Source organism: Perna viridis, chromosome 13 (genome assembly GCF_037379345.1).
Source record: "Perna viridis isolate PV_CMFRI_1.1 ecotype Kerala chromosome 13, ASM3737934v1, whole genome shotgun sequence".
Taxonomy (NCBI): Eukaryota; Metazoa; Mollusca; class Bivalvia; order Mytilida; family Mytilidae; genus Perna; species Perna viridis.
This window is the reverse complement of record NC_142457.1, coordinates 12,924,023-12,945,747: the sequence shown is the minus strand read 5'-3', so window position 1 is coordinate 12,945,747 and position 21,725 is coordinate 12,924,023. Positions and strand designations below refer to the sequence as shown.

Below are 21,725 nucleotides of genomic sequence, written 5' to 3'. Positions count from 1 at the left end.
TTTATTCTTCCAATTATTGAAAGCATATAATGCATAAATGATAGCATTTGCTATTTAAAATAAATTCCGGATTTAAAAGGTCATCCGTGTTTGTTACGGATATTTTTACATTGACACCAGCTTCCTGTTTACTTTGACAGATTGCGAATTTCGATACAGGCTGCATTTGGTGTTTTTTTAGGCTTACTTTGACTTTAAAGACAAATATTTTACAGTATGATATTTTATTGAAGGCTACAAAGTAATCCCATTAACTAGAATATTGCTCAATCTTCCCTTTGTTGTTTTAATTTCATACCGAAAACAAACCTTCAGACTAAAGTTTAGCATATTTACAACTCATTGGTATCATGAGGTTTCACTCTATTCTCTTTTATGAACATTCAAGCACTTCACGATTTAGGAGGTCAAGTGAGGTGACGCTACATTGGTACCTTTGCTAGATGTCACATATATAGAACCTCGAAAGCTATTTCGAAATCTGTAGTAGTCCGAATTTCCTCTGAGTCTGACCCTACAACTCTCCTCTTTTTTTATTTGGATATTGATATGTCGGATTGGAATCAGAATGGTGTGCCGTACAAAAAGTTAGAGATTCAGCAGTACCGCCCTTCAGCTGCTTGTAACGACTTTCAAGTTGAAATTGTGCATGTCACACCTGCCTAGTTCAATTCCAGAATCATTTTCCTGTATGCTGATACCATATATGCTACAAAAATTACATTTTTTATTGAAGTTTGGATCATTTTCCATGAGGAACCCTGTTTTGTTGACATTTGAATCGTAATACAGAATAGTAACCCGACATACATGTACAGTATCATTATTCAAATAAAAAAGAGGAGGGTTGCAGGGTCAGAGGAATTTCAGACTAAATCTGTAGCAGCAAAATTCTTTATCCATAAAAAAACTCTTCTTTTTAATGTCTTCTTTTGGGTAGATAATCCAGAGCATTTTAAATATTGATGTCTATATACATGTAGGAAGATATTTACGATTGATAAATGAGGATGTTTCCATCTTGGCAGTTGAACTTGGTAGTTCTGAATGGCTTCTGTTCAATTCAAATTCCTTCAATTGACCAATCAAATTAAAGTGTGAAGTCACACCGAAGAAGGAGAACATACTTGTTCACACTGGGTTGTTTTTCATCAGTGGTTTGGCTTTTCGTATAAGTAATGTATATCAAGCATGTTATATTATGTTATGTCATAAATACATTGGAAGACATCATTAATTTGAAATGACTACATTTCCCCTTCACCTCTGGTCATTTTGCCTACTAAGGTGAGTCTTTTCACCTCAACAAGAGATATGTGTTAAACATTAAAGATTTCTGTAATAGTAGGGTAACAATCAAAATAATATAGGAAAAACAGCTGGAATAGATTGATTAAAGATATGCTGATAGTATTCAGAATAAAATGTTTCAGTATCTATCTATTTTCTCCTTAAAGTAAATTCATTGATAACTAAAGACAATGGTAATTTGTATGAATTCAGAATAAGAAAAAAGATACATGTATGATTTGCAAAAATCAAAATGCAAAATAACTAAGTTCCTGCATGCAGTTAATCACTTTTGCAATTACATGTAAATTAATTGAATTGACAAGCATAGCTTTATTGTCGAAGATGGGTTTCTATTTGTATTACAATGCAGCTGTTATTCAGCATTAGGAAGGTGTCACGTTAAACCTTATTATGACCGTCATCCTTCTTCATATAAGCTGATTTAGCTACTTTGTAAGGAAAACATAGAAGCTACGCATAATCTACATGTATGTAGATACTTGATGTATGCCTAAAAACTTAGGATAGAACTTTATGTTAATAGAACTTAGTTTTATGATATGCTTCTCTGATGTTATCATGAAAAACTGTGTTGACATAGTATTGATGTTCCATTTTGTATTGCTATGTACTGATGAGCATGAGGTACTTTAAATGTTAATAAAGAACTTAATTACTGTGGGTATCATGTTTTGATAAGATCAAGAAAGTTATTGTTGTTAATCTGTGGTGATTAAAATAATAGAAATCAAATTAACAGTTATTAAATAAACTAATTCAATTTAAAAAAAATAATGAAGTCCTTACTTATATAAAAGAATACAATTTTTTTTCAAAGCTAGGACCCAATGATTAGAAGAAGAAACTTTATCTTAAACTTGGTTTTTATTTAATATATTATTATTGTTTTACATATGAGCATAAGAAATTGGTAGAAAAAATATTTTACTTCAATTCAGTAATTTGATGATAAATAATGCCACATGAAATCATTAGGTAATTTGTGATTGATCTGCAACAAAGACCAGTCCAAAAAGTTGAACATGATGGAAGCTTTAAGTGACAAAATATACATGTTACAGTTTTATCTTCCTTTTGAAATACATCAATGATAATTATACAGAAAAAAACACCTAGTATGAACATGGAAATGAGCGAAACCACTCTGGTGTGAAATTATTTTAGAGGGATCACATCCAGATTCCAACTCAACAGTAGGATAATAGTATGAGATAGGTGAAACAATACCCATGCCAATTCATCACAATTTCCAAATTAAATATGAAGTTCAGGAACTTTAAGTGCATTAATTGTGAGGTAAATGTTTAATAAGAATATCCCATTGGAATTACATATACAAGAAAGTATTTTTTTAGAAGTTTACTTTCTAAAAAGGTGCCAGAAAATGCAAAAATCTACATTTATGATGTAATACACATACATTCATTATATTGCTAACTTTGCAATATATATGTAGTACCAGTTAACATCATTTGGTCCAATTTTGCCTGATAGCAGCACTTACATATTCAGACACTTTCAACTGATTGCTGTTGACAACCCATTTCTTCATATTTCATAAGAAAATGATAAATAATTTCTTCTTGAAGAATTGTTGAATTTATTATTGTGGTTGTTAAATCAGATGCTGATGTTTTGATTTTTGACATTTCAATATTTACATGCATTACCATGCATATAAGTTATTTTCTTCTTTTTAGAGAAAGAAACCACATATTGAAGGCTCTTGCAGACATATTTGAGCAAGGGAACTTTGTCCAGCCAAGAGATATTACATTAAACATGGGCTAGAGGGTTGACTTAAGAATTACTAAACTTTGATGTCATAAAAACATTCTTCATAAAATCATGTTTATAACATTGACAACCAAGTAGATAGATGAATATCCAGCATCAACAATTATGTTAGGCACGAACAAACTGACAAAAGTGCAGAGGTTGGTTCTTGGTATAGTTGTTCTACTAGTGGTGGACTTCATCTGGGTCGGATCGTCTGAACTGACAGAGGTATGATTATAAAGCCAATCCAATTGTACATATACATTGTATGTGGTTCTGTTTACATTAGAGAATAAATATACAATATGCGTATATTGCTGGAAATTATCTAATTTGTTTGATGAGCTTTAGGAACAATTAGGTCTCAAGGGTTCTCTTAGCTAATCTGACTGTTTTGAAGCAAGTACAAATGAATTCATATTGATATTTTCAGCAATGTTCATGTGTTGTTTTTTATCCTGCAACCACATTTTTTAAATGGTGCAAAATTTGTCAAAAGTAGTTAATTTTTTTTAGCAATCTTTTGAGCATAGCTGTCAGCAAGGGCAATTTAAAACATGTTACCTGTTTCCTGTCTTGACATCGCTCATAACTGAAAAGGTAACCAGAAGACGATATTATGCAATGGAGGAATAAAGCTTTGTGTTATTTGACACCTTTTATTTGTTTAGTAGAAAGTTTAGTTGCAGGATAAATAGGGAAGCTGAGAAATAGATTTAGTGAGCAAAATGTGAAACATCATGAACTTTAATGACTTCTATTAGGTTACTATAGTCTATACTTGTCTCTTTATTAACTGAATATACAAGGTACCAGTAATACAAACCGGTTATATTTTGTAATTGGAAACTTACACATTCTTTCCTTGGCCTTATTCACAGATTGTTAATAACAGAATATTCTATAGGATTAATTACTGTTTTTTTTTTTTAGAATCTATATCCACTCATTAACTTCTAAACTTATATATTTGATGTGATAATTTTTTTTTTTCAATAAAATTTATCACATAAATGTACTGCAACATTAATGAAAGTTAAGTCAGATTATTTAGAGTAATCAAAGGAACCAAGATTCTTGCAGAAATCAAAAGAATGTAATCCAGAGACAAATACCAGACATGGAAAACAGACATATACAACAAAGAATATAAAATAACCCAAATAATACGTTCAAAGCAACTAAGTTACTGGAAGCATGGACCAGGTGCACCGGTAGAGTAAGTGGCCTCTAAAAATTAAAAATAAAAAATAAACATATATTTCATTTGTCTTTTTTGAGATGCTCATTTAGTGAATTTGATATAAACCAACAATGTGAAATGTTTATGAAATTTTAATATTTGAAATTTAGGGGCTACTTGTAACCATACATGTATTTATTCCATGTTCAAGACACACAATGTTAAAATGTTTGATACAATGCAAAAATACTGCTTTTTTATTTTTAAATATACTTTTTGTATTTCAGTATTTATTCAAAGAAGAAGCTTATAACAAGCCATTCTTTACCACCTATTCCAAGACTAGCATGTTTATTATATACCTGACTGGTTTCCTGTTTTGGGATCCCTGGCGAAGACAGTGTAGGAATGGTGGAATACCACCAGTAAGCACTCATTACTGCTGTGATCATGTATTTTAAATTGACCAATCAAGTGCAGAATACCGATCTTTTGTCAAAATTGTAAAAAAAATTCTGCAATCTCAAGTAAAAAAAATTTTTTTTCACACTGTTGACCTTCAAAATTGCACAGCATACAATACAAAATACATATTATACACACCAAAATACGGTACATACATGTACTCAGACATTGTTGTATTAAGTTCCTCCCAATCATTTCTTTGGAATATTAAAAGTTCTAGAAGTTTGTACGTTTCTATTCGTGTATGAATGTTTAATAGCAATATTTTTCCTAATTGTAAAGAAACATTTTCTTCCTTAGGCTAAAATTGCACCTTGTGTTATGGCACTAATTTAGTTAAAAATATTTTGGTGAGCAATACTTTTATATGCTATATTAAAATTTATTTTGAAAATCATTACAAGCTCCATTGTTGCTTTTATGCAAAGTAATTTTTTTTTTCACAATTATTGTTTATAATGATTGCAATAGTGAGGTTATAAATTGGATATTAAATGCTTACTTGTAGAAAGTAGAGACTTGTGACGATGAAGAAGAAGCGTTAACTACTGCTGAGGACAGCTGTCCTATGGTATGTGATTCTCACAGTTCCAGTGTTTTAGAATTTTCTCCATGGCAACACCTAAATTTTGAAGTTTCTGACCAGCCTCAAATATTTCTTGTGTATTTTTTTGGTTAGATCTATGATATTTGGAATTTGTTTCTAAGACAATCATTTAGATTTGAATTGTACATATTAATTTATTTTGTAAGTGCTTTGAAGTAAAGAAAAATCATGATCAGGTATTATCAATATTTTTTTTAATAACATTTATCTTTGTCAGTTTATATTGAAATACAAATTAAAATCATTCAGGTAATACTGATTTGAACACATTTTTATTGTACAAGCTACCCCCACTCTTTAATTTCTATCATGTTTATTGTCTCACCAAATAATCTGACAGATTAATAGAATTTTAGTGTGTGTTTTAAAAAGTCCATTCAGTTTTCTATCCATTTCTAATGCCCATTTTATTCATCACAAAAGAAAAAGTACTGAATTTGGCTTCATTTTTGTCCTAATTAGGCTTTAAAGCATCCCTGTATTTCCCATACCTCCTATACAATCTCTGAAAATACCCCATTTATCGCAAAATGTTTTCCTGAAAATGCCATTTTCCCTATATTAGCCCTATAAATTCCAATAAATTTATTGAATATTTATTTTCATATTTTTTATTGATGTGCTAAATCAGAACCATGTCAATTTAGTTTCTGTTTTCCATCTTCTCATAGTAACCACTGCATTATTTTCTTCTTTTTATCATTTCATGTACAAAATTCATGTTTTTACTTGGTTAGCAATGATTTGATTCTTGTCAAAATAGGAATGTATTTCACATAATACATGTATCTTAGTGTTTAGTTTTTCAGACAGAAGCCATTTGGACTTCCAAAGTTACAAAAATTGGAAGTCTGAATGATTGTTTAATGGCCCAAAAAAATTTTAAATTTTATGAAAACAGTTTTTTTAAAGTTCGAAATCATCTAAATCTATGTCTGTAAATAAGATTATCTGTTATAATGAAATTATATAACAACAAACGCTCATTTAATTCCAATGTCTTAGAACTCAAAAATGAATAGAACATTACAACACCCCAAAATGTTTGGAAGTCTGTCGGGCTTCCTAAGAAAATAATTTTAGGGGCCCAAGGCAGATTTTAGGGGCGTGGGCTACCGGGCCCCTGGCTATATTCAAAGACTGTAATTGCCCTAATTTTTAAGCTTTATTAAAAGCCTTTTTTTTTGTCAAAACCCACTTGAAGACCTTCTTGACTGATTTTCTGATAGTAAACTTTCTATTTCAGAGTGATCCAGTGTATGTCCCAATAAGAAGAAGTGAAGATAAAACAAGTGGAACAGAATCCGATGACAGTAGTTGTATGTCAAATAGTCTGTTCACACTTTGCTTTTGCATTAATGATATTGTTGTCTCTACTGTCAAAATTGATAAAATTAATGAAAGAAAAATATTTTCATTAATCAACAAATGGGGAGATGATAGTACTATTAATCAGCTTTTCTTTGCGAATATTTTTCAGGCTATCAATTCAGTTTCACTGCTTTGTGTTTTCATGACTTACCGGTACACTTTGTCTAAGGTCTGTTTCATAATTAGCGGACTTATTTTCACTTTCTTTTCTTGAAAAATTAGCAAAAAAAATCTGTCTTGTCTCTGTTCCAGTTTTTATGTTCAGGCCACGTGCTTAGTTTTCTTGTTAGATTGTCTCTGTTCCAGTTTTTATCTTCAGGCCTTGTGCTTAGGTTTCTTGCTAGATTGTCTCTGTTCCAGTTTTTATGTTCAGGCCATGTGCTTAGGTTTTGATGTTTCTGTTTTATCCTATTATTGATGCTAATATATGTACAATGCATTAAGTGTCAGTCTCTGTAAGAATCAGGCAGTGGATGAAACATGGTATGAAAAAACCCATCATTTTGATAGTGTAATTTGACTATTTGCACAATCAGAATTAAGGAAAAAAGATGATATTTTCTATATCATGTTTTCAGATAGAGAAAGTATCCTTGAGTGATATTACATTGTCAGATCAGTGGGGTTTTGACATGCAAGTTTCTGATTTTTCCCATTTTGCCTGATTCTTACAAACGCTTACACTTAAATAATTGAAAAGACCTGCCCCTTCTCATTGTCCCCAATTTACTGTAAACGTTTTAATTTTGATTGTTAATAATATACAATGCTAATCATTTTTTTTTTTTGTAACCACTAAAATTGATACCCACAAAAATGTTCATTTGACAGAATCTGTGAAAATTAGCGACTGAGAAAATTTATATGTTTACAGTAATGTATAACATGTTGAAGAATAGCACTTTGTAGAATTTAAAATTTGCTTTTACCCTTGACAAAAATCACCTGTATTATTCATCTATTATATGATATCATTAAGTCTTTTGCCGGTTATTTGAATGAAAACTACAATAATACTTTTAAACATTGAATTATTTAAAGAGGTAGACCTAGAGTAAGGGAAATAACTCTTGAAGTCAGTGATATGTTTGTACCATATTCAATATCAGCAAAACCTTTCAAGCTATCTTTTGAAACAGAAGGAAATCATTCCCAGTTACTTTGATGCTTACATGAGAGTGATGTCAAATGCTGAATACAAGTGTTCAAATAATTTGTAAGAGTTGTGTCCCATACCCTAGGTCTACCTCCTTAAGTCCATTGTTATTTGCCTATAATATTTTCATTTGATTTTTTTCAGTATCATCATCAGTAAAGTCTGTCAGATTCAGCAAAGTGTCAGAGGTCAGACATCTTTCTGGTAAGATATATACTTGTACATGTATACAATTACAACAAAAGAAGGTCTCAGGGTAGTGTAATTGCCGAGAGCACCACAGGCTATGGATTCAACCATAAAGCAAATACTTTAAAATTTGTTGTCACTGCTGGTGTATTTAAGGAAATACAGTAATGATTGGTTGGCTCAGAGTCAGAATAATGTGTTGCTTCTGTAAACCTGAAAATAAAAATCTTGCTCAGCATGTTGGAAAAAGCAGAGTCTGTTCAATTGCACAATTGATCTCGTCCTGAAATGCATAATATATCTGCCAAGGATGTTTAACCATAATCAATCAATCATTTTGATATATACAACCATTTCCCTTCAACTAGGCTTTCTATTACACAAGTACAGAATGTGGAACAAACCATTGATCTGATTACTTTTTTCATTTTGAGCAACGCCTAAAGCAGAAAACAGGTAACCAATTTTAGGGTGCTTCCAAGTACACCTGCTTTCAAGAGATGATATATACATGATAAAACAATACAATTTACTAATTTTTATCCCCTGGATATTTCAGATTTTTCAATTTTTATTCATGTGCAAGTTTAAAACAGTACATGCTTGAAAGTATCCAGACCTTTTGTACTAGCTGTGAAACAGTCAGATTTACTCAGGAAAAACTCCCAAATTTGACTTTTTCTAAAGCTTGTACATAGAAATGTTATATTTTCTAGCAATATGAGTGTACATTTGTATTGTATATTTCTTAATATTAATACAAATTTGCAAAATAAAGGCATAGCCTTCTTCTTCTATTGTAAATTAATAAATTAAAAATGTCGATGGATATAAAAAGAACACATTATGAAGTTTACATTGTAAAAAGTAATTTCATTGATATAATTCTCACCTACATATTCCTCATATTAAGAAAAGTATTATCATGAACTTTATAATGATTCTTTTTTTTTAATTCCATTCCTCCAAATTCAGATATTTAGTTCCTTTAATGCATTTAATTTTGCATTTTCTTTCTTTATTGTGAGAATCTGTGTTTGAATTTATAGGAGTATTTCTTAGGTACCATATAAAATGTAGTCAGTTCCCCATGAAATCCAGTGAGGAAGGGATACATTTCTTTTTATTTTTGACTACCACAAAAAACAAAAAGGGTGTTTATTAAAAAGTTAGTAGCCAGTAAAATTGATGAGAGGAGTGCACTTTTGTTTTTATATTATTGATATAATGATAAAAACAGGTTTTCAAGCACCATACAAAAGAAGAATGAGGGCTTGAGAACCACAAAATTAATCTTAAATGGCCTAGGATACTATGATTGATTGATTGATTGTTATCCTAGGATACTACACTGTGCTGATAAACCTTAACTATCAAAATCAATGTAAATAAATTTGATTTCAGATTCTCATGCAGAGGCAGCAAATCTTGCTCGTCTATCTTATTCTGCCTCTCTGCTGGCTGAAGAGGCAAGGTTACGTGCAATGAGCAAGTTGTCTATAAAGCAAGTGATGAAGTTAGCTTTTGTTTTCTGTATTTTGGTGAGTAGATTGAATAGTTTTCTTTAGGAGAAATCTGAAATTGATATAAAGAAACATTTCTATTTGTGAAATTTATTCAGTGTTATTTAAGTCTAAGGTTTTGTAAGAATCATGCAAAATGGGGAAATTAGAAACATGCATGTCAAAACCCCACCGATCTGACAAAATCTTTTACTCAAGGAAGTTTTTTATCTATTTGAAAATACCATTATTTGATCTCTGCATCACTGGATTTGCTTAGAAATTTTTCAATAGAATGATAAAAAAATGAGGTTTTTTGACAGTTATTTGCCCTTGAAATGATCAATTTGATCTTGATATACAGAGTAACCTAAATTAAACCCCTTTTGATTTGATTCAAGCAGTTGTTCATTTTACAAAGGTTGAAAATAATTTAAACTGATATAAAGAGACTTTTTTTAAAAAGTATCAGGTTTGACTGGTATTCAATTACATTAACTTTGATTTATTTTTCATCATAATGTAACAATATCTTTAGATGTGGGCTATGGATATTTTGTTTCTTGTTAAAGATACAAAACTAGTACAGATTCTTGGTATTACTGATTAACTTCTTGTCAGACTGAAATCAGGCTGTCAGCGTTTCTAAGGTCATAGGTTAAATTCATATTACTTACCATGTGTTCTCTATAAAAAAAAAAAAAATATGTAAAAAAATGAGATTCTGTATTAAAGTCCATGAAACAAAAATTCTGCTAATATATGAATATTAAACAAACTGTAAGTGCAACTTTCTTTAAACACTTAAGGGATTTTGATGAAATTTTATAGAAAGGCCAAAGTAGTTCTTTCCTCTAAGTGGCACTGTAGACATATTTTAGCTAGATATCACTACTAATCAAGAACAGTAATTTTGCAAAAGAAATTTAAATGGGCAAAGAAAAATGAAATGGTAAAGAAATTCATCAAGCTGTAGTCCAGTTAGAATTTGACAAATAAGTCAAGACAGATTGTTTCACCAAATTCATTGAAGGATTTTTCTTTTGTGCGAATAAGAAATGAAATGCTGAGTATTCCAAATAATTGATGGATATGTATTATTGTACAATCATTAGATATTGCACCTATTACGATGGCACATTATTATCATGTATTATTGTACAAACATCGCCTATGACAATGGTACATTATTATATTATTGTTTTTTTACAGTGGTTTGTTGCTAATTTATCCTACCAAGAAGCTTTACTTGACACCCAGGCTGGTGTTGTTAATGTACTATCATCAACCTCAGGACTTTTTACTCTGATATGTGCAGCAATATTCCCAAGTTCTGGGGCTGATAGATTTACTCTGTCAAAACTTTTTACAGTTTTAATCAGGTATGCATGGGTTGACATGCTGTGTTTGAATTACGGCCTCATTCCTAAATATAAATATGCTCCAATTTTCCCTAATTTTAGCAAATACTCAATTTCAACCTAAAACCAGGTCTTAGGATCTGTTCATGAAAAAAAATTAAGATTTGTTCAAAATCCTCTCTCCTCTATACTACATCAAGTTCTTCAGAGGTCATCTTATTGATTTCAATACATTGGATGTATAAATTCACCATGCAGCATGTATCACTATGACCAAAAGTTAAATAGCAGTCTTTATATAAAACAGACATGTTTGTCAAAAACAAGCTGAATTCATTTTATTTCTTGTTCAGAAACAGTTATTGATCACATAACCAGTCATAGTTTTTTGTTGCACTTTTGAGATAAAAATTATATAGATTGTACATGAAATTAGCACTTTGTAAGAGTTATCGTTCTTGATTCACTTTGTAAGAGTTATCATTCTTGATTTGGTTTGATTTGGCTGATTTAGTATGATATAAATGAATGATTTTCACAAAAATACAGATGTGAATACAGGTATTATAATCGTTATGTAAAATATAGCATACATGTACGTAGAATGAAAAATGCATTGTTTGTTTGGTGGGTTTTTCTACACCATGAATCACTTTACCATTGACAGTGTCTAAATTTTACCTGGACTGGTACTTAGATATATATTTATGTAGAAAGTAAATAAGTGCATTTTAAAGATAAGTTTGTAGTATTTGAGTGCGCAACAAACATCATTGAGTGCAAATTAAAATGTGCTGATTGAAAGAGATATAAATGCACACTACATGTATGTTGTACACATTGTATTCATGTAGGTACAAATACTTGTATCATGTTGAGTTAGATGTGTACAGTTGTAAAGGGATGATACAAATTATTCCTACACTATAGTAAAAAAATTACAATTACTATAATGCAAACCATGAATCTGATGATTTATACTTAAATTTCATGATACTAGTTGGTTATAGTTATTGATTTGCATTTTCAGCTTAGGTGGTATAGTCATGGTGAGTTACTCTGATGTCAGTTTGGAGAAGGGAGTACCAGCTGGTGCCCTGTGGGCTGTTCTGGGATCCATGTTATATGCATTTTATCTTGTCTCCTTGAGGAGAAATGTTGATCATGAGGATAAATTAGATATCCCTATGTTCTTTGGTAAGTCAGAAATTAAGTACCATTTTGTGTAAGAATCGGGCAATGGATGAATTAACTACCATTCTGTGTGAGAATTAGGCAATGGATGGCATATCATTATTCTCAATTCATTTTGTTTTAACTCAAATATATTCGATAATCTATAAAACAACTGAAAAGCTATTTAGATTTATCCTGAAGCATCTATGACATATATATTTTTTTGTTCTTTATATGTGGAAAAAGTGCAGGAAATGTTTCTTGCCTTTTTCGCAACTGCATTTCAACTAAATTTGACCTACAGTACCTGAACCGATCAGTGCAACAAAAATTGTGATCGGTCATCGATCACCGATCATTTTCTGGTCAGTCATCGATCCGTCAAACCAATCCACTTAACTGGTGATTGCATTACGTGACCATAGAGCAGTCGATGTATTTTACAGTTTTTGCTGTCTTTGTTGTCAATTTAACACAAATATTTACATAATGTAATAGATTTAAACATCAGTTTATACTTTTATTTTACATTTCTTTTATCTAAAAAAGATCTTACATCATTTTGCATAACAAAACTGCGATCAAATCAGTCACAGGTTTTTGATCTGTCAGCGATCAACCAATCAACGGTCATCGATTTGTCAAATCGTTTCACGGATCGGTTCAAGGACTGTATCAATATCTTAAAAATGGAAATTTTAGAAACACTTTAATTATTATTTCTACTGTAAAAACTGTGCAACCACTACACAGAAAACATGGCAACATTATTATCTTTATGATTTATATGAAAATATATAAAGTCCTTTTCCTGTTACATTTCAAGATTATCTATGTTACATGTTCATTAGATCTGTTTATTTTAAACATACCTTATTTACCACCAGCACTTTATATACATAATGACTGCTGTATAACAGAACATTTTTGCCCAATTTTATGATTTAGAGCTAACATGAGAAGGCATAACTTAAAATCTTATTTTTATATCAAGATTAACCCCAAGTGACCCTATTAGTAAAACAAAATTAGATTCTACAAAAATGAAATACACTTTAAAAAAAATGTAGCAAAATTCCTTTCCATTAATATGTACCTATTATTTGGTATTATCAGCAATTTTATCAAGTTTCCATTTTTCCTACTGACTGATAATATCTTATCTCAGACTACTGCTGTAATACTAAAAATTATTTGCAATTACGAATGACAGTTATGAATATTGACTGTGAGCATGGTGAGGTTGCCATTAAACAGAATAATGAAGATTTTACCTTCTCGACAGAACATCACATATGGCCCTATCAGACACACTATGATATTTTCTGTCTCAACTTCAAAACTGCCGTTTATCTGTATTTCTTCTGTAAATCTCATCATGTCTTGTTTTATTGTAGGTTTTGTAGGATTTCTCTGTGTAATACTCCTCTGGCCTGGATTTTTTATACTTCACTATAGTAAGATAGAGACATTCCAGTGGCCTAATGGTAAACAGTGGTTATTTATCTGTATAAATGGGCTGATTGGAACTGTTTTGTCAGAATTTTTATGGTTGTGGTAAGTTCAGTGATAAAAAATGCTAGTGTTACAAAAAATGTATAAAAGCCAAAATAGTGAAAAGGCCAACTAAACAAATTTATGGGGTTTACAGGTTCTATCTTGTCTTGTTTGAAGGTACCTTAAAATGCTTTATTATTCATTTATTTATTGGAATGATTATAACTGAAAGAAGAGAACACCTCCCTCATCTGGGGTCTAATCTAGAGGGAGAAATGGCCAAACATTTTTACAGGGAGAAGTTTTTGTAATAGACTACATAGACAAAATTGTCAGTGTTGTTATTATTGTTGTTTATCAGTATAAAACAAAACCCATGTGATAGAACAAAACCCATGTGACAGAACAAAATAGTAACAGTGAAAGTTTAAACAAGGAGAATAATAGGATAATTAATTTTGAAAGAGTGAATAACCAAAATATGATCACGATTGCTTTCTCGGCACTAGTGATAATATTTTAATTATTCACGATAACCAATTGATTATCCTATTTATTATATAGATTATCTTCATAATGTATCGATATTGTCAATATGAATTTTAAATTCAGTGATTGGCGTATTGTTATCAAAGTTGTAATTTTTTGGCGGGAGAAAGTCCGAGAGTGAAATTACTGAATTCATTTCACAGTGTGAATTATCAAACTGTATTACACTGGTAACATTCAGTAAATCATTGATATCTATATAATAAATGTTTAAAAAAAGGATTTCCAAAAACATTACTGTTGGCGAACAAATCATACTATGTGAAATAACCCAGAAGTACACCAATAAGAAAAACTAATTGAACCCACTTAAACCAATGGTGAACTCAGTTCAAACCATACATAAGATTTATTAAGTTGATGGAAAGGTTTTACGTTTTCTCTTAAAGGCATGAAACGTAGAAAGTGAAGATTTGTAAATGTACATGTATTGACCATACTTAAAATGATCAATATGGAAAACATTTTATAAATTAAGAGGCTGTCCATGTAAAAATCAGGCAGATCCTATGCTATGGTTGGCACAGGGTAAATTTTATTTCACTGATTTTTTTGTTCCATTGTAATATTTATATCATATGTATGTCAAATAGTAAAAAGATTTTTTTAAACTGATAGTGGATGGCTCGGAAAATGATTTTAAAGTTCCTAACAAAACAAAGTTTTCACTAGAATAAAGAGTTGTTTCCCCTTTTTTAATGATTTCCAATGTTTTCTATATATTTTTTTCTCTTTAATCATTGCAGTTAGTCAAAAACCAACATTCAACTTTCAGAAAGGATGCATTTGTGATATGAATGTATTGAATTTGTTTTTCAAACAAAATTTGTCATGTGCCAACCACTGCCTGTTTTTTTGCATGGACACCCTTTTAATTGCTCAACTTAATTTTCAGTATCATTGGCTTTCTTGTCCATGTTGTACTTTTTATTTCATGCTTGATGTTTTTCAATTGCACTTGAAATATTTTGCAATGTCTATACTTGTATTCTTTAATAAGTATCATAACATATTCTCCTGAATATGTACTATGATACTTGTATATCTAAACTTGTTTTACATGGACTACTTGTTCTTTTCAGGGGCTGTTTTTTGACATCATCTCTTATAGCAACTCTTTCGTTAAGTCTTACCATACCGCTTTCTATGTTAGCTGATGTTGTTTTTAAAGGAGTAAGTACCATATGTTCTTAGTTTGACCTCTTGAATTCTGGTAAGATGACAGTGTATGCCATTGTTAAAGCAGTAATCAAGGGAACCATGGTTATAGCGGTAATCAAAAGAATGTAATCCAGGGACAAAGACCAGACATGGAAATCAGACATACACAACAAAGGACATAAAGTAACTAAAATCATACATACAAAGTAACAAAAGCAAATGAGTAACTCGGACTCCACTAAAAAACTGGGAGCATGGACCAGGTGCACTGGTAGGGTAAGCATCCCGAACCATATGATAATTTGTTGACTTTAAACTAATATGTTTTCAAAGAGACCAATTAAAGAAAAAGAGAAGTGTTTCTAATATAAGCCGCTTAGGTGGCAAAAATTATGTTTCTTCAAAAATGGTTCAGGTTTCACCTGCCTCATATAATGCTACATACCTCAAGCTATTATTTTTTGTCTTTTTAAAAATAAAAGATCAAGAAAGTGAAATGTGCAGGTTGTCTTTGACGAGTTTAAGTTTCCTGTTGTGTGCTTGCCTAGAGTGTGGGAGGTCCCAGGCCAAATTATTATGAATTCGACTTCGGGAATCTTCAAAGCATAGTGTGTTCAACTGTTCCCATCTTGGAATGTATGAAACATCTACCATAGGATGTAAATTTACATTCAATCAACAAGTTTTATATATGATGTAGCTTTGGACTTAGATATTTTATAGCTTGCTGTCTGAGCTTTTTTTTATTTTTTTATATGTGTATTGTTCACAACCCTGCTATATTTCTATTGCAGATTCCATACACGTGGATATTCTATGTTGGTACATTACCTGTTTTTGTTGCATTTTTTGCTGTTAGTTTTCTTACACATTACGAGAACTGGGACCCTGTTCTGATAGGGTGTAAAAAATTTATGCATCTAGTGTGCAGAAGGAGTTCCAGAACATTATTGAGGTTAGTACATCTTCACCAAGATCTTTATCTGTTCTTTCCATTAAGGTTTCGTTTATTTAAGCTGTCACTGATTTTTTTTACCTTGAAACTTAGTTAGGATAAATGTATGCTCTTCTGTTAAAAAATGTGCTTTATTCTTTTTTGCTTGCAAATACAGCCAGAATCATAACTTCATGAAAATTGGGCATCAACCTGACTTATTGATCTTAACTAACACTTTAATGTTTTTTATTGTCTTATTTCTAAAAAAAGTAGTGTTTCCATTTTACTGTAAACTTTAAAGCTTTTTTTATTTTTTTTTTTTCAAATAACAGCTTCACTTTTTTTTGCCACAGAAATTAACAAATGTAGAGCATTAATTTATCTTTCTGTGAGACACTAATGCAAACCCTTATTGCCCCTTTGACATATTTACCAAATCCATTCTCGTTATAAGCTCTGAATTAATTGATATTACTAGATAGCCTTGTGATAAAGAATATTTAAGTGTAAAAATTTTCTTTATTCTAATCAAAATCTTGATATGACATCACTAATAGTTTAAAACTTGAGTAATTTTTCTACTTTTTTGGCACTGGGCCTGATAACATGTTTGATTTGTCATTGTAGGTACAGAGAAGTAGACAGAGAGCAATCAGAAAGTTTGATTAATGACAATATTCAGTGATGTTTATATTTTTTTAATGTAAACAATAGACAATTAATGAAGCCTTTCTGATCTTACACAACTTTGACAAGAAAATATTTGTAAATCAACATATAACAACAAATATAACTACCCCTGAATTCAAATTTGATGTATTTTTATCTATGTAGATAAGTAACTTTTACTTTATTTAAACCAGTCCTGCAAACATTTCTGACATGAAACACTTTAGTGCCTGGTTAAATAGGTTCTACTTTGTTTTTATGTAAAGCAGTTAAGTTGTGGCTGCTGAGCATTGTGTCAATTTGTTATCTCTTCAGTTGTTCTCTGAGGACTGAATTATTGTGTGTCATAGCTTAAGGAGGTAGAACTAAGGTAAGGGACACAACTCTTACAGATTATTGGAATGCTTGTATTCAGCATTTGACATCAATCTTATATAAGCATCAAAGTAACTCAGATTGATTTCATTCTGTTTCAAATGAAAGTTTGAAAGGCTTTGGTAAAATTGAATATAATACAAACATATCACTGATTTCAAGAGTTATTTCCCGTAGGTCTACCTCCTTAAATTATTCATTGGGCATTTCTTTTAAGCAAGATTTTTTGCTGTAATTTAAGTGTAAGTTTGTTTATATTCTTGACAAATTAATTTTGTTTATCTAAGGAATGACCTCAATACTCATGTTGCATACATACAAATAACCTGCTAGGGAGATATTTCTAGTAGCCAGAAAAACAATACAGTCATTCTATTTCAATGTAACATGAGCATCAGAATTTATCGACTTAATCATCAAAGCTATTGGTAACCCCACTTAATAATAATTCATCTTTTTGATGAAACCATTTTTATTCAATTGAGAAACATCATACCCCTAATTTAAATTACTTCTAAGAGATAGTAGATGAAACCCTTTCATTCAGACAAGTTATTTCTGAATTAAATCTTAATAAAGTGATGAATATAAAAATAACAGACTTATCAATTTTTTAAGATAGATTACTGGCTTTGCAAATACTGAGGTGCAAATTGCATATTTTATCATACATTTGTCAGTTAATTCTTTGTGTCATGTGAATTTATTTAAATGTAATTTCACTTACAATGTACTTTCTTTTAAATTATGGTGATGCAATTTATTTTGGCAGAAAGTTGTTTTCACATTTGTTGATGTCAATTTCATTTTTTGGCTATTTAACTTCCCAAGTAATACTCTCTCAAGCATGTATTTCATAAAAAATTTAAATTGATTTGTTATAAGCCTTTTCATTTGTAATTTCTCATAGGCCAGATAAGTTATTTTCCATAACAAACTGAGTACTGTGACTTCATTAATGTCAATTGGCCCACAGTCTGCTATTCAGATAATTCCAACCTATAAACAAGGCTTTGATGAGGAAGTAAATAATAATTTTGACTTGAATGATTTAGAAATTAGATGATAGGGATTGTTTATAATTTTTAACCAGGTAATGCTTTCATTACCAACTTTATGATGTGTAAACTGTCCCAAGGTTGGTTATTTCCCATACACTGATCAAAAATAAAAAACAATTCTAGGTTCCATAATGAGTGAAAGTTGAATGTCACAAAATGTAGACTCAAGTTACCTTGTATTAAGAACCAACATCATAACAAAAGATCATCGGTAAGAATTGAATTTTTGCAATATTCAAATTTCGCGAGTTATGAAATTTGACTCTGTAATTGCCCTGGAATATTGGTTGCTTGACATTCGACAACTTTAGCAATTGTTGTTCTTGGATGCCACCAGTTGTAGCATGAGAACAATTAAAAAAAAAACGTCACAATGGCCCATTTGAACAATCAGTTTTTTTTTTTATTTTATGTGTCGCAATCTCACAAGAACCAATAACGAGGGAGCATGTATCACATCTTATGATGTGATATCTCAAAATATTTAGCCATCCAAGAAGTAGATGAAACAAGCAAAACACAGACAATCCGTAAATAAAAGGATGTAATCACTGTGTATTATGCACGCTTTTGGTGTACAGTTATCACATGTAAAACAATTCATTATTTATAATTATTTATAATGTTTCAATACTCTTATGTTGGTAGGAATTTATATTACAAAAGTATGTACTGGGTTAGTTTTTTGAATACTGTACATTTTATTAATACATAATTTCAAGCAAGTCACATTTTTGACTCTGTTGTCAATTATTTCAAACATCCATGTTTGATGTTTGTGCAGATTTTATTGACATTTTTCGAAAGGTTTTTGAAGGACTTCAATTGATATACTAGATATTTTGATATAACACCACAATTATCACTAACAACTTTTTATCCAATTATATTTCTCCTAAAATAGATGCCCAGCAGTGTACTATTTTTATTTGTTACACTCCAACAATGAGTATTATTCATGTTATTTAATTTTGATAATCTATTTGAATTAATTGAAGTCAAAATTTTGATGATTTCTTTTGGTTTACTTGAAGACAATTAAAAAATATTTTGAGAAAACATTTCATGCCAGTTATTATTTAAAAATGTCGGATGTATTTTTACTGTCGAATTATCATGCTTGGACGGATTTATGATATACAATGTGCTAAAATTACTGCTTGTGTCCTGTCAAAATTGAATGAATTCTTCATTGTCATAAAGATGTAATCATTTATACATGGGCTTGACCTTTATATTCCTACATACCTATGATGATTCAATTTTAACTTGTAGGTCCAGTCCATGTTTCATAGTGTACAAAAAATGCCAGCCAGAATTGTTATTATTCATTGTTAATGGACTAAATGTTAAATTGAAATACACACGCAAAAATAATTTCACATGATTTCCTTCTGAATTGAGCAAATAAAATTCATGACAGAGTTCGCTTGAAATTCACATGAATCAAGCCATCTCATGAAATTCAAGTGAATTGTTTGGGGTTTTTGATCCTTCTGGATGAAAATACTTTATGTCACCATTCCATATCAGGAACGTCCTTACTATTTATGAACACTACACAAAAATATATTCCAGATGTAATTCCTTTGATATCGTTCATGCCTCATTTAAGACCAGTAAATATGTTTCTTGCAATTATTCAGCGCAATAATATTCTTTTATTTCTACAAAATAAAAATAAGGGTTAGTCTTCAAATCAGTTGAAGATTTTAGGGACTCGTTTTTTGGCCTTGAAAGATGTTCGGTAATCAAATTTATTAGAGAATTTAGTTTTTGCAGTTATGTGTCATGAAACATTAAATTCGTCTTTCGTGTTCTTTTAGCACGCTTATCAGTCAATGTCTTAATCGTGTCATTGATATTTTATTATTAATGAACAGAAAAGAAAGAGGAGTGATTTTGATTTCCGCTAGAATATTGGCCCTTGATTACTCTTAAAACCAAGAAAAATTACTGTGAAAATTCAAATTGATAAAAGTGTCTGGTTTTGGAAAACCTTATTTTCATCAAAGTAATCACGTTAAGCAGAATTTGTTTTATTTGCATATAATTACAGCGTAGGATAAATATTCAGTTAAGATAGGATTTGAAAGTAAATGTAAATAAACTTGTGGACAGCGTTAAAATTTGTTAAAGGTGAAACTGAACAAAATTTGTAAAAAAGTTGGATACTGTTTATTGTTTATAGTTTATACTTGAGAAATGGCATTTGGGAAGAGGGGCACTTTCATTCTTTGTATATAGGTGAGTGTTCAGTTCTCTAGACAAAATATAAAGTTTGATGCAAAACACCAATAGAACTTTTATCGGTGGCTCCCTTAGGTAAAAAGTGCCTTCCCTGGGTACTTACTATTTTTTAACGTGTATTTTTTGAAATTTTTCATGATTCAATTTTCACTAGAATTAAAAACCCCCAGTACTAACAGCACTTTGATTCATACTAAATTAAAGACAAATACATTTCATGTGAAACATTTGCCTGTGTAGCATTTTTATTTATGGCAGTTCTGAAAGGGAACCAAGATTCTAGCGAAAATCAAAATAACATAAAATAACCAAAAAAATACAAAGTAAATGAGCAACTCGGACGCCAATAAAAACTGATAGCGCGGACTTGGTGCACCGGCGAGTTAAGCGTCCTCTACTTCTGAAGCTTTGTTTAGTGCAAGTAAGAGGTATGCTTATGATGTATATTTTTATTTATATGCTATTTAACGATTTGTAATTTGTTATTTATGAAACAAAACAATCTGAAATAGTATCTTTATTCAAATAATCTATTTGTGCCATTTCAATACCAGTTATGCTGAGAATTTGGTTTTATCTTAATGTTATATACAGGAAACTTGATGGTTCAGCAGAGTACTTATATTAACTCATTGTTACTCACAAAATTGCGCAAAATAAAATTCACCAATTTATTTTCATCACATTTAAGCATTTATTTTTCCCTAATAACAAAACATTGGTCCCCGATTTTTTTTTTCATGTGACAAAAACCGCGATATAGTACATTTGAAGTACTATAGGGTTTTTTTCCCGTTTGCACCAGTACTGATGAAGAAAAAGAAAATCTTATCTTTATCAAATTTAAGACGTATTAAAGGAATCACGGAAGAAAGAAAGAGTTTTGCATGGAGTTAATTGAATTGTAGTTAAAACATAAAGCTATTAAAAATACAGTGTTGATTGAAATTTCCTTTCTGAACAAGCTAACAATGAATTTGCCACTTTTTCTTTTAAGCGAATTAAAATATTATGTATATTTCACCGAAAAAATAACTCATAAGAGAAGTAATAATTAATTTGAATCTGCACGAAAGTGGGATCATTAGAAAAACAACCAAAAAATGTAAAAAAAAAAAAATAA

General features: G+C 30.5%; 1 protein-coding gene across 3 annotated transcripts; it reads left to right on the top strand.

The window, feature by feature from the left end:
• Positions 1–103: 103 nt before the first annotated feature.
• On the top strand, positions 104–21,282 carry LOC148599630 (solute carrier family 35 member F5-like). 3 transcript variants are annotated; one of them, XM_088558621.1, is made up of 13 exons: positions 104–214; positions 3,015–3,321; positions 4,564–4,701; positions 5,250–5,312; positions 6,595–6,667; positions 8,020–8,079; positions 9,469–9,605; positions 10,779–10,948; positions 11,958–12,124; positions 13,501–13,660; positions 15,232–15,322; positions 16,105–16,265; positions 16,875–21,282. In XM_088558621.1, exons 2-13 carry the CDS (start codon positions 3,217–3,219, stop codon positions 16,930–16,932), a joined length of 1,383 nt encoding a protein of 460 aa, XP_088414747.1. In that variant the 5' UTR covers positions 104–214; positions 3,015–3,216; the 3' UTR covers positions 16,933–21,282. The 3 variants fall into 3 exon arrangements, with proteins under 3 accessions (XP_088414747.1, XP_088414748.1, XP_088414749.1); XM_088558622.1 differs by having other exon boundaries at positions 110–241; XM_088558623.1 differs by lacking the exon at positions 104–214 and adding an exon at positions 2,164–2,610.
• The last annotated feature ends 443 nt before the right edge of the window (positions 21,283–21,725 follow it).

Coding starts and splice junctions, on each gene's coding strand:
- LOC148599630 (XM_088558621.1), top strand. CDS start 3,217: ATGTTAGGCACGAACAAACTGACAAAAGTGCAGAGGTTGGTTCTTGGT. Junction 6,668..8,019: donor AGAATCCGATGACAGTAGTT/GTATGTCAAATA, acceptor GATTTTTTTCAG/TATCATCATCAGTAAAGTCT. Junction 9,606..10,778: donor CTTTTGTTTTCTGTATTTTG/GTGAGTAGATTG, acceptor GTTTTTTTACAG/TGGTTTGTTGCTAATTTATC.